The sequence below is a fragment of the Saccostrea echinata genome, unplaced genomic scaffold (assembly GCF_033153115.1).
Source record: "Saccostrea echinata isolate AGI-Se365-2 ecotype Australia unplaced genomic scaffold, CSIRO_AGI_Sech_v1 ptg000023l, whole genome shotgun sequence".
Lineage (NCBI taxonomy): Eukaryota > Metazoa > Mollusca > Bivalvia > Ostreida > Ostreidae > Saccostrea > Saccostrea echinata.
Window position 1 is genome coordinate 7,829,078 of NW_026889772.1, and position 14,113 is coordinate 7,843,190.

Sequence of the window (14,113 nt, forward strand, 5' to 3'; positions counted from 1 at the left end):
GTTGATTTCATATGCGGCATCCGGCAAATTTAAATATCTGCGCACATATTACACCACGCACAACTTTTTTTACTAATGACTGACAGCTTCAAATAATTTTTTTTAGAACTTTTGAAGTACTAACAAACATTATTGTAAAGCATTTACCTTGGGATGCAGACGTTTATTCAGTTACATGGTGAATACACTTACATTATTCTTACATGCATAAGAATTTCATTCGGATGTACACTTCTCTCAAGAGTTCATTGGTGTTTCGGAAAGCAACGAAAATATTCAAGTCAAATCGAATCAAGAAAGCGCGACGCACATGTATCTTTTTCTATTTATAGCATTGTGGACATCTTTTATAAAGAAGTTTCCAATAGTTTCATGTTTTCAGTTTGGAAGAAATTTGAATTTTTCCGTTATGATGATTTAAAAAAAAAGTGCTTGACACATCAATTCGCTATTACATTACAGGAAATCACATAATTGCCCCCAATCTACATGTACCTACGATTACGTCGACGCTATCCCTAATTAGAGAATGTGTCGATTGATTTTCACACGGTTCATAATTCGTTTGGAGTTTAGTGGAAAACATTCATTGAGCAAATTACGTACAAGGTTATTCAAACTATTTTCTTAGCAGTAACTTTGCTGGAGAAATAGACGTCGGAACCGGGGATGGCGGGGGGGGGGGGGGGGTAGCCCCGTTTTTTGCAAAGATAGACATAATATATCATTGAAAATTGGGGCTTTGTCCCCAAACTTTTTTTTTTTTTGGTTCGTTTAGCCCCCCCCCCTTTTCAATCCTAGGGGAAATCTTCCTGAACATAATTTATGATCCTGTTAACAAAATCGTTTACAAAATTGACAAGGTGCATTCATGAATACTAAAGTTTTATTTCATTGCAACTTTAATTAAGAACTCTGGAAAAAAAATGAAAGTTAATTTATCTTCAGAGTAATTTTTCTTTTCAAAGGTTTAGCATGTTTGATTTCATGTCTCTTATCCCATTAAAAAAAGTCCACATTACATTTTTCAATGTTTTTCCGAAGAAAAAAAAACTTTTTTAAAGGTAGCATACTGCACGGGTCATATTTTTTCATATAACAACAATGCCCTCTTAAAATTTGTTCTATTATTTGAATTTGGTAAATTAAGAAAAGCATGTTAATATGGCTACCCTTTACACGCCGTACTCAGTTGAGAAATACTGTGAAATTAAAAATAATTATATATATACATACATACTCATAGAAAAAAATATTAATTTAAGTTAATTAAAAGGAAAAAGTTACTAACTTATTTCAAGACATTTCATAAAGCTGACTTTATGATCCCATTCCGATCATTCCTTTAAAAGGAATTCTTGTTTGAAATAATATGAGCTTTAACAAAAATAAACATAGATATCTAATTCTTATTGAAACATCGTTAGAATATTTTTGTCAAGAAAAAAAGATAATAAAGAAATAGGCCGAATTTCCTGTGCACTGCGCTGTGACCAAGTGAACGGTATATATATGGGGTCTGTACAGGTAACGAAAAATGCATTCAGTAAAAGGCGGACAAACATAGATGAATAGCGGTCAGCTTTAAGTCTAAGTCTGTCTCATGACCCCGGGGCCAGGTAAAGCGATCTCGTTGTTTCCTTTATCTGTTCCGGCGACACAATAACACAATATTTTTTCCGAGGCCAAGAGTAGTTTTGCGGTGTTTGGTGGCTGTATTTCTGGCACGTTTTTCGATCTGAATTCATATGATCTTTATTATAATAATGTAGTAGGGATTTTTACTTTCAAAAATTAAAATTAACCTACCCAGCAAAGTTCTAATGCCTTCTGACAATTCATGTTACATCAAAAATCTTTCTGGTGTTTTAGAAATCGGTTATTTTTCACATAGCTCTCGTTAATTTAACTTGACGTAGGTTTCGTAAAAATAATTAAGATTTTATTGAGTTATCTCTAATGTTCGTCTAAAATTCTCTCGTGAATCATTACAGGATAATTTTTCGATGCAATATAAATCTTAACCTTTTTCCATTTTGTCATTTTACTTCATTTCCCTGGTTTAACGATTAGTTTTCCCCCAGTATGCTTCGCAAGTAGTTTTGCGATTGCAACTGCAATTATCTTGTCTCATTCGAATTTAAATTGATATAGTTCAAAAATACCTCTCTCAATGGCCACGCAATTCTTCCAAACAATCCTTAAACTAGTTGAAGCATTTGCATCGTAGACGACAATGATCTTAAAATTGTAACTTCTTCTTCCGATGAAAGAGAATTTCTTTGTGCCATAACTTCTGCAATAAGTGGGAAATATACTTTCCAGAAGCTGGACTTAAGTGTACCTTTGGCAATGCAAGGTATAATGAAGCTGTTGACATGAAATATCATGAAAAGTATATCAAAGAACACATTTGTTCACTGTATTGAATACATGCATAATGAACTACTGTAATGAAGAACATGATGATATTTTTGTTTTAGAAATATTAATTATTATTATATGATTGAATAATTCTGATCTCTGATTGGCTGAGATCCAACAATGTAGAAATATTCACCTGCACGTGACCTTCCAGATGAATATAAAGATCTATTTTCTCTGCACTGGTCTAAAAATAGATTGGGAAATTCCAAATTGATACAAATAGCTTTGCAAAGCTATTTCACTTGCTACCGACTTCCACTCAGGTGAACATAACATAAGGAAATATATAATTTGGGGTGGGGGTGGTTGGGGGGGGGGGGTGCAGGGGGATGTCCCCATCCCCCATCCAAAACACTTTTTTTCTGAATGCAAATTTTTACGTTTAATTTACACTAAAAATATTCATTGAAAGGCTGGTCCCCCCTAACGGACCTTAATCTCCCATCTCTAACCTAACTCCAGCCCCAAAACAAAATTTGAAGTTAAGGGAATTCTCTTTTCGTGAGAGCTAAAGAGCTTATCAAAGATTTTTTTTCAGTTGTCAGTTTTCCCTGAAAATGCCCCCCCCCCCCCCAAAAAAAAATTGATTCTTTAAAAGGGCCTGATAAAATGTCTTTTTTTTCCATAGCAACTAAAGTAGATTTTTAAAAATCAAAATAATATGACTGGTAATGTTTATTTAACCCTGTCTCCCTCATTGCATTTGGCTAGGACTTCAGCAAATGTAAACGTCAAGTAAGATGGTGCAATGGCATGAACTGCTTAATGAGACAGTTTGTATCATTGAATCATATAATAAAACAATTATTGCTGTTTTTGAGGTCAATACGATGATTTAGCCACCTTCAAAGTATAATATTCACCTCGCCCTTTGGGATCGGTGAATATTGTACTCCTCAGGTTGCTAAATCATCTTATTGACCTCAAAACAGCAATAATTGTATATTATTACATTTCTCCGATTTTCTCGTCTCTGAGATAATGCCGATTCGGCGTAAGACATTAAATAGAGAATAATAGATACCCTTTTCCATAACACACCCTATATATCAGCCCAAATCACCAATATCTGCCAGAGGGCCAAAAGCCCGAGGGCTGATACAGGATGTGATATGGAAAAGGGTATGTTATATTATGTATATTACATACTTAGTAATAACATACAGCATACATCTACTCAAGCAAGTACAAATAAATAATCAAAGACTACCTTACGATATCAAATTCCAGTAAAATTACATGTAAATACACATTTTTTTCCTGAGAATTTAAAAAAACAAGAGGCCCAAGGGCCTTAACGGTCACCTGAGTATAATACAACAATTTAGAGGATCCATAGAGTATAAAATGAACTGAAAGGTAAAGCTTTGTTGCCCAAAAGCAAGAAAAATAGGGTGATCAGGATCAACAAAATAATTATTCACTGATAGTTTATGAATTAGGTTCTAATCTGTTCCCCATTTACCACTATCACTATACAGTGTATTAAAAACCTATCAGTGCTTCTGTACTATTATAATTTCTTGTTCAAATCTCTTACATTGGCCTCTCTTGGTCTTTGATAAACATTTAATAAGACAAGTTATTTTTGTTCCATTTTTATTTATCTATTACTTACAAGTCTATCTGATCATTAAAACTATGAAAATACTTTTTGTATTATACAATAAAAATTCTTGCTTAATTCTCTTATTCTATTAACCTTTCAAGTACATTGTTTACAGTGATTAATTATCAAAAGTAAATGGCAAAGGGGAATAACTCCTCTCAGTAGCATACAAATTAATAGAGCCCTGGCCAGGACTAGAACACTTGAACAAATGGTCCAGATGTTCAAAATCTGGTAAAAATACCCTTCCTTTTTAAAACTTTTAATCTTTTGCCTCTGATATGCCCAAGTGCAGAGAAAATTTTTAAAGAAATAATGAAGTTTTACTTCAGATTCACTATATTATCAATAGAGCCCCCCCCCCTCCCCACCAAGAAACACTAGAGTCTCTCACCCTGGGACCAGAAGTTTGCTCATCATAAGTAATCACTTTGTTTTTCTGCTTAACACTAAGGGGCAGACAGGATTATTTAATAGAATTAATGCATTTTCACTATATTATCAAGAGCCCCACCCTTACACCAGCACATCTGACCCGGGTCATGCAATTCACTACTCTGGAAGAAGCACTCTTGCTCATCATAACTATATACTTAGCTTCTTTGCTTTTTAACCAGAAGCAGAAAAGAATATTTTCAAAGAAATTTTGCTTTTTCACTATATAATCAATAGAGTCCCCCCCCCCAACCTTTTCACTAGAACCCTTAACCCTGGGACCATGAAATTCACAATTTTGGAAGAGGCATCCTTGTGTATCATAACAATGTATTTAGTTTATCTAAATAGTACCCAGGGGCAGAGAAGAAGATTTTCGAAGAAAAAATTCACCTTCACTACAGGATCTATAATAGCCCCACCCTAGAACCAGAACCCCTGTCCCTGGGGCCATGAATTTCACAATTTTGGAAGAGGCATCATTGCTTATCATAACAATGTACTTAGTTTGTTTCAAAAATACCCAGGAGCAGAGAACAAGATTTTTAAAGCATTAATGCATTTTCACTATATAATAAATAGAGCCCGGCCCTAACATCAGAACCCCTGATTCAAGGGTCATGAAAATCACTATTTTGGAAGAGTCACCGTTCCTAATATCATAACTATGTATTTAATTAGTTTCAATAATACCCAGGAGAAGAGAAGAAGATTTTCAAAAAATAATGCACATTCACTATATGATCTGTATAGCCCCGCCCTAGCACCAGATCCCCTAGCCCTGGGGCCATGAATTTCACAATTTTGGTAGAGTCATCCTCGCTTATCATAACTATGTATTTGATTTGTTTCAATAATACCCAGGAGTAGAGAAGAAGATTTTCAAAGAAATAATGCACTTTCACTATATGATCTATATAACCCCGCCCTAGCACCAGAACCCCTGACCCTGGGGCTATGAATTTCACAATTTTGGTAGAGTCACCCTTGCTTATCATAACTATGTGTTCAATTTGTTTCAATAATACCCAGGTGTAGAGAAGAAGATTTTCAAAGAAATAATGCACTTTCACTATATGATCTATATAGCCCCCCCCCCCCCGCACCAGAACCCCTGACCCTGGGGGCATGAATTTCACAATTTTGGTAGAGTCACTCTTGCTTATCATAACTATGTATTTAATTTGTTTCAATAATACCCAGGAGTAGAGAAGAAGATTTTCAAAGAAATAATGCACTTTCACTATATGATCTGTATAGCCCCACCTAGCACCAGAACCCCTGACCCTGGGGCCATGCATTTCACAATTTTGATAGAGTCACCCTTGCTTATCATAACTATGTATTCAATTTGTTTCAATAATACCCAGGAGTAGAGAAGAAGATTTTCAAAGAAATAATGCACTTTCACTATATGATCTGTATAGCCCCACCCTAGCACCAGAACCCCTGACCCTGGGGCCATGAATTTCACAATTTTGGTAGAGTCACCCTTGCTTATCATAACTATGTATTCAATAATACCCAGGAGTAGAAAAGAAGATTTTCAAAGAAATAATGCACTTTCACTATATGATCTATATAGCCCCCCCCCCCCCCTCAGCACCAGAACCCCTTACCCTGGGGCCATGAATTTCACAATTTCGGAATTTCGGTAGAATCACTCTTGCTTAACATAATTATGTATTTAATTTGTTTAAACAATACCCAGAAGTATAGAGGAAGATTTTCAAAGAAATAATGCACTTTCACTATATGATCTATATAGCCCCCCCTCCCCACCTAGCAACAGAACCCCTGACCCTGGGGCTATGAATTTCACAATTTTGGTAGAGTTACTCTTGCTTATCATAACTATGTATTTAATTTGTTTCAATAATACCCAGGAGTAGAGAAGAAGATTTTCAAAGAAATAATGCACTTTCACTATATGATTTATATAACCCCACCCTAGCAACAGAACCCCTGACCCTGGGGCCATGAATTTCACAATTTTGGTAGAGTCACCCTTACTTATCATAACTATGTATTCAATTTGTTCCAATAATACCCAGGAGTAGAGAAGAAGATTTTCAAAAAAATAATGCACTTTCACTATATGATCTATATAGCCCCGCCCTAGCACCAGAACCCCTTACCCTGGGGCCATGAATTTCACAACTTTGGTAGAGGGCTCAATGCTTATTACAATCATGCCAACAGTTTGACTGCTTGATGTCCAGGAGTAAAGAAGAAGATTTTTAAAGATTGCATTAATTTTGGTGGTTTTAGCCCAACCCCTCAGGCCCCAGGGGGGCAGGGACCATGATATTCAAAAATTTTGTTCCCCTTCACACATAGATGCCATATGCTAAAATTGGCTGAAATTGGTTCAGCGGTTTCAGAGAAGAAGCTGAAAATGTTCAAATGTTAACAAACGACGCACGACGGACGACGCACGACGACGGACGAAAACAGATAGCAATAAGTCACCTGAGTGACTCAGGTGACCTAAAAATTAGATGTATTATCACAACTACTCTTTTTTAAATGTTTAATCTACAAGGGGTGTCTACAAGGGGTGTAATATAAATCCATATCAGCCCTGCAGGATCCGTATCAGCCCTGGAAGCTGATACGGATATTGTGACATCAGGCATATCGCACAGGGTGTTGCTCATACGCGGAACGGAAAACGGAACGGAAAGCGGAACGAAACGGAAAATATGATGTCAAGTTTTTCATTATGAACAGGTATAATTCAGACATAGGAAGCAGTATTCTTTATCTAATACATGTAGTTCAAATTCAATTAAAAATTATCGTAAAAATGTGATTTATTCATGATTTTTCCCCCTCAAAACATGTGGCATATACATGCAATGCTCAATAAAATACACATTAATTAGATTCACATCCCAATTATCTATCAGAATGTCTCATTTATCACTAATCCCTATTTGAATTTAAAAAATGGATTATTCGTTCAAAGACAAAATCATCATTATTGATGAAAGGGGCAATGTTGTTTTGAAACAGGCGGAGAGAAAGAGAAAGACAGAGTATATATACATTTGTGTTAGAGACAATTATCAATGGCATTAAGGATTTTTTTTCTAAAAAGTTTATCACAACTACAGGAGTGTTGATGCAGTCCACATGGACCTGAAACGGGGATTTAAAAAAGATAGCATAGATGTATATGACCAAATTGTTCAAAACAGCGCAAACTGATTGCACAGAATAACGTAAAGATGGATGGGGAAATTACATATTTTCGAGAAAATTTAGAGCTGTTATTTATATTTTAGTATTGGGTAGGGGGGTGTGCAGAGATGTACGTTATCCACGCTTAAGGTACATGCATACATGTACATATGCATTGAAAGTTATGAAATTTTTATTTTTCGCTCATACAGTTCATAAGGATATCGATAATCTGCCTTTCATATTGATCAGAGTGATCTTCAATAAAATTTCCCACTCATCCATACATGTATTTTACCACAACATGTTACATGTATATAATATACATATCATATATGTACGGCATTAGATATTTTCTGTTCCGTTTTCCGTACCCTTTGTCTATATGTACAGAGATCTTCATGAATAAGAGAATGAACATGACTAAATCAACTCGTATTTTAATAATTAAGGATAAAATATGTAAAATTTATATAACGTATACCGTTTCTGGTATGATTTTTATATTTTTAATGATTTAACCTGGAATCATTTTTTCCGTTTTCCGTTCTGTTCCGCGTTTTAGCAACACCCATATCGCACATGCAAAAACCTGCATTTATTACGAAGTATGTAATGTTCAATCTTTAAGGACATTCAGAATAGAATTAAAAATGAAAGGTAAATGTGTGCAACCCTTGTTCTCTTAGACTGCCTTTCTATCTAATAATTTCAACGAGGAATAAAAACCGCCTATTTTCTATGCATAAGTATGTGAAAAATATTCTATGTTTTGTCTTGAATTCGATGACTGCTGCCCTTAACTGAATTAAAAGCTTTTATTATAAATAGAATACTGATCGTCCGTAACAACAACTTCAATTTCTAACAAAAAATTGCATTTATAAAAAATATTTATTACCTAGTATAAAATTCTTTAAATGCTACTTGGCGCAAGGTTTCAGTTCCGTTGGTTTTTACAAAAGCCCTCACGATCCCAATAACATTATCGATTTTCAGGTCCATTCTACAGCATTTACCACTTCCAAGTATAGTTGAGGAGGTCATAATTACTGCAGAGCTGTTAAAGCCTACAAATATCATGTACACTTCATTTACAAATGAACAATCTGTGAAAGTATTTTCGAGAAATTAAGATATCAAAATAACTTAATTGCTTACCGTCACAAACAAATTCCGTGTCATTTTTGCAGGCTGATGTTGACCATATGGGATCTAGAGGGAGGAAATGGTTTTTAAAAAAACATAAAAGCTTTAAAATCATCAAAATATTTATTTATTATTAATCATTTTAGTTATCAAGCAGCGTAATCTTTATTGTGAAATCAAAATAAGTTTATAAATAATTAAAATCCTTTTATTTCTTTCAAAATTCGGAGAGAATAAAAGGAAGTTTAAGGAATTTATGCATTTGCATTTTATGATAAATAGAGCGACAACCTTGCCAATTAATCAAGTTTGTTTGCTAAAAACCCAGGGGAGAGATTTGTTTGAGTGCTTTTCTAACGTTACTTCGAAAAAGCTTCACTCATATTGAGACGCCACCACTTGCAGGTGGAGGGCTGCAAATTCAGAGTACAGTACTCGGCACATACGGTCTTTGAGCAGTGAGGGATCTTTTGCGTGCCAGCACCTACAGCGACCTCGATTTATACAGTCCTCGATTTATACTGTCCCATCCAGAGAACCGGTCTCCAAATCACACAGTGGATTTGAGTTCGAGACTTAAGGACATCTCCTTACTCCGCGACTTTTGAGCCAACGCTCTAACCACTGCGCCACGCGGACGACTCGATCCAAGGGGCAGAGATTTTCAGAGAATTAGTGCATTTTAGTACATAATCAATAGAGATCCTCCTAATACCAGAACCCCAGACCCAGGAGCTAAATTTCACAATTTTGAAGGAGACGTCCTTGCTCATCGTAACCATACAAATTGTTTCTCTGCTGAATCACTCTGTGACCAATAGAACCCCGCCCGAACACCAAAACCCCCGACCCTGGAACTAGGAATTTCATAATTAACGAAGAGGCAATCTCATCCCATATAATCATGCAATTGTATGTTTGTTAATATCCAGGGGCAAAGGAGAAGAATTTCAAAGAATTAAGTAATGAATTTTCACTATATAATGAAAAAAACTCCGCCCTTACACCAGAACCTCTGACACAAGGACTATAAATTTGACAATTTTGGAATAAGCACCCTTAGCTTGCTCATCAGAATGTTTACATTTTCACTATATGATCAATACAGCTTCGCCCTAACTCCAGGCCTCCTGGCCCTGGGGCCCTTAAATCCTCGATTTTGGTAGAGGGTTCAATAGCTATTATAATCATACCAACAGTTTGACTGGTTGATGTCCAGAAGGAAAGAAAAAAGATTTTTAAAGATTACATAAATTCTAATGGTTTTAGTCCCACCCCTCAGACCCAAAGAGCGGGGCAATGAAATTTACAATTTTTGTATCCCTTCACCCGTGGATGCTTTATGCATAAATTGGTTGAAGTTGGTTCAGCAGTACCAGAGAAGAAACTGGAAATGTTCAATTATTAATGTACGACACGATGACGAACGAAAACAGATAGCAAAATCGTACAACAGTAAAAATCTTACAAACGAGCCTCAGACTTATTGGCATATTTAATCACATACATGTATCTTCTTATGAGATGACTGAGTATGTGTTTTGAGAATGTTGCAATACTTATTATTTTCACTGATTTAGATAAAAAGCTTTGTACATACTCGTCTTAATTTTTTTATTAATCATTATTCGTCTATGTTGTTTCCTTCTCCAAATAAGTTGTTACTTTTTCTGCTGAACATAAAATTGATATTGACATTTTCTACTTTCTTGGTTTGCAAAATTAAACCTTTCAGCTCACGAGCTAGGGGGGAAAGTATTAGCTCGCCAGATGTGGTGAGGTATGCCAAGTATGAATGATTTTAATAATTTAAACATAAAAACAAAAAATCGTCGATACTTGTCATCCTTTATCATGACAGTTATTTAAACGATAAAAAAATGGAAATATTAAATAAATATCTTTGTTCTGGCTACAATTATCTTGTGCAGATACCATTGAATTTATTCAGTGTTGAGGTGTGTACTACTGTTAAGTGATATCATCTAAATACACGTGGCTAGCAGGCTTGCAGACAGTGAGTTTAAATGTTTGCAAGGAAAAAAAAATCCAACGGTAGTGATTAAACCTAATCATAAGATTTAAAAATACCGTACCTGTTCTTATTTTCAGGCACTGATTTTAAATTGTTGCCAATTCTCGGAATATCCGACAATAAAGATCCTAAGGCCTAGTATCTAAAGATTTCCATATTCTAACGAAACGATTACAATTTTTGTAGTATCAAAATATTATATTGTCTTTTATAATATTATCTACATTTTTAATTATTATAATGAAATTAGAATAAGGGTAAACCAAAAAAAGTAAATAAAAATCCTTTTAAATTGTTATTACATGTACATATGGAGAGGAATTTAATTTTCAGCAAAAAAAATTCTTTTCCGCGACAAGTCATGCCATTATTCCACGATTTAAATGCCGTTATTTCACAATTTAATTTTATTCTTTTCCATTTTTGATTTCAATATGTACATTCACCCCTTTCGTTTGGAAACGTAAACCAGTGACTAAAATATCTACAGAATGAACTTTTATAACAGTTGCAATTGTGGCTTTGCACACTTTTCCTACGATATATTGCCACTATTGGTGAGAAACATCGCTATTCTTTAAACATTGTCTTTTCTTCACGTTTATCCAATGTACCATTGTACCTTGGTTAAGTATGCAAAATTTCCACTACGTCTGAAACTTATCACCAACTTGGCACTCTCATCTTTTTCATGCCAGCACGAACCTCGGTTTATACAGTCTCATCCGAAGGACCGGTCTCAGTATCACAGTGGATTCGAACCCGCGATGTAAGGATCAATTCCTTACTCCACAACCCTAGAGCAAACCCTTCTTTCTACATAGGTTTTATGCATTAATTTAAGAAGCAGTAGTATGTTTGGAGCATATATGAAAACACACTTAAAACATTCAATTTTACGTTCATTATACACGATAAAAGAGTCGTAAAAACTCAGTTTAAATAAATCAATATTTACTCGATAAGAAAGTTTCTCCCTGCTGGTTTTTGTATATAAATAGACCCGGAAAGCCATATATGTAAAATCCGGCAATATCTTCAGCCCTTAGCTAGTGAAGCAGAGTATTCTTAATATTAATTAAATTCTTATCTCCCGTTGTTCAGCCATTAATAAATGCATCATTTGCTTTTCTGAATAATTAATAATACTACTTCATGGAACTCACATATGTAATTTACGCTCGAGAGTTGATATTTTTCAGTTATATGGAGCAGTAAAGTAAGGTTAAAAATAAAAGACTATTTATGAACATTGCAATTATCCCCAAAATTGTAATGGCTAGAGTAAAGCTAGCATTGGAAATTTGCCGAATAGTAAATCTATAACCTAGATAGACAATTTATGAGTTATCTTAACCTGGTGCCAGACCTATATAAGGGGAGGAAGAGCAGTATAACTATTGTATCACCCAAAATCGACAAACTTGTCAGGAGGCGAAAAAATACAACAGTTTGTTAATAAGGCAAGTAAAGAAATTCCGGTGCATTGTAATAGTTCCTTATTATTTATTGATTGCAGTATCAGGCTGTCCGGCACTGAGACAAAAAAAATAGGGCGAATTTTTTTTTTCACAAATAATACTTCAAATGCAAGACATTAGTACAGCAAGGGCATCTTGACACTGGTCATATGCCTTTCATTGCATAATCTAAGCAAGAGGCCCATGGTTCACAACGCTATCTTGAGTCCCTTTGGGTCAGCATTTTTAAAATTTCCCTCTTTAATTTCATAAATATATGTACTAAGACTCCATGTTGTGGGCTAAAATCTAGACTATGTGTGTGTGTGTGTGTGTATATGTATGTATATATAGAATTTCCTTTAGAATTGAACATTTTTCAGGAATTTTAGCGAAACTATTTTTTTCAAGAATTTTAGAACGCTGGACAGCCTGCGTGCAGTCTATTAATCCAGTGTGGTAAAAATTCAAATATTCAGCCAATATCGCTTTTAAAAAAATCCATTTCTTATATATACATGTACATATAAAAGCATATTTTTTCATGTAGGTAATACATGTACATTTGAGAGGAAATCATCATTTGCTTGTCATCTAAGAGCAATATTTTTAATGATCTATATTATTTGCTTGTCATTTGAGAGAAAAACCTTATTCTTTTGAATTTAACAGTTATATGTCATTTAATTTTAAAATCAAGTTTATACAAATAAAATTAAAATAATTATATTTTATATTTGATTTAATGCACTCGGTATTATAGAATCTTTATTAAGCCTACCAATATATAAGAACAATTGAAATAACTAAACAGGTGTTTTCCTGATGATACACCCTGGTATTCAACATGTACTTCTATACTGATCTGAGAAAATTCAACATGTACTTCTATACTGATCTGAGAAATCTAAAATTCATGTCTTTTATTTTTACCCTCTCTCTAAATGTTCAGACATACAGTGTGTACCCGGATTACGTAGATTAAATCCGTCATTTAGTTTCTTGCAGAGTTAAGTTTAATTTACAGTTTTAACCAGCGAACATTTTCTTTCATACTTTAATACTAAATATACAACGCGAAACTTTGAATCTTTTCGACATGTTGGATTGGAATAGATAAAAAAATCTTCCTACCAGTCAAATAGATGATCAAAGTTGGGAGTCCATAAACAAGCGAGTCGCCCGTGTTATTAGTGTTGATCACATACGTACAGATACTGAGTCCTGTTTGAGTTCTATCCACAAACAGTTGAGAAATGTCAGTGTCTGTCATCTCTAATTCTGTTGCCTTTCCATACGCCGAAGTAAAATACGCCTCGCAATTAGATTTAAGGTCATATTGTTGCTTTTTACTAACCGTCATATTACCCAGATGTCTCGGAATTTCGAGTTTCACTGTACCTAAACTTTTGCCACGAAGCGCAGGAAAAAAACCGTCCGCAGTAAATCTGACAAAGTCCACTGTCTCGTTAACAGGCTCTATGTACATTAGTTGCAGTGTTTGTATCAGAGGCTCTTGACTCAAAAACTCATAATCCGATAGGCTATCTCCTACACTGATGATAAGCACTATAAACGATCTCAAGAAATCCATCCTCCGCTACTGACAAAACCGATCTGATGATTTAGCCTCATCAACACACGATCACAATTAAACATGTAGCTTGTTGGGTTTTGTTCTCATATTGCATTAATTATTCTGTCAATAAAAATGTGATTGATGCTCCATTTTTGGAACTGACAATACTTTGATGTAAATATTTAATTACATATTTCTTTTCGCTGTTTCTGATGTGATAACGTCTACTTAAA

At 34.7% G+C, this 14,113-nt stretch overlaps 1 protein-coding gene across 1 annotated transcript in view; it reads right to left on the reverse strand.

Annotated features, from left to right (window-relative positions):
* Positions 1-13,871, reverse strand: part of LOC133191143 (uncharacterized) — a 59,868-nt gene extending 45,997 nt beyond the window's left edge. Inside the window, exons 1-4 of the mRNA XM_061326852.1 lie at positions 13,436-13,871; positions 8,819-8,872; positions 8,559-8,727; positions 2,166-2,296 (exon numbers count right to left, since the gene is read on the reverse strand). Of these exons, the coding sequence (XP_061182836.1) occupies positions 2,166-2,296; positions 8,559-8,727; positions 8,819-8,872; positions 13,436-13,790 (709 nt within the window). The 5' untranslated portion in view covers positions 13,791-13,871. The remainder of the gene's footprint in view (positions 1-2,165; positions 2,297-8,558; positions 8,728-8,818; positions 8,873-13,435) is intronic.
* Between the last annotated feature and the right edge of the window lie 242 nt (positions 13,872-14,113).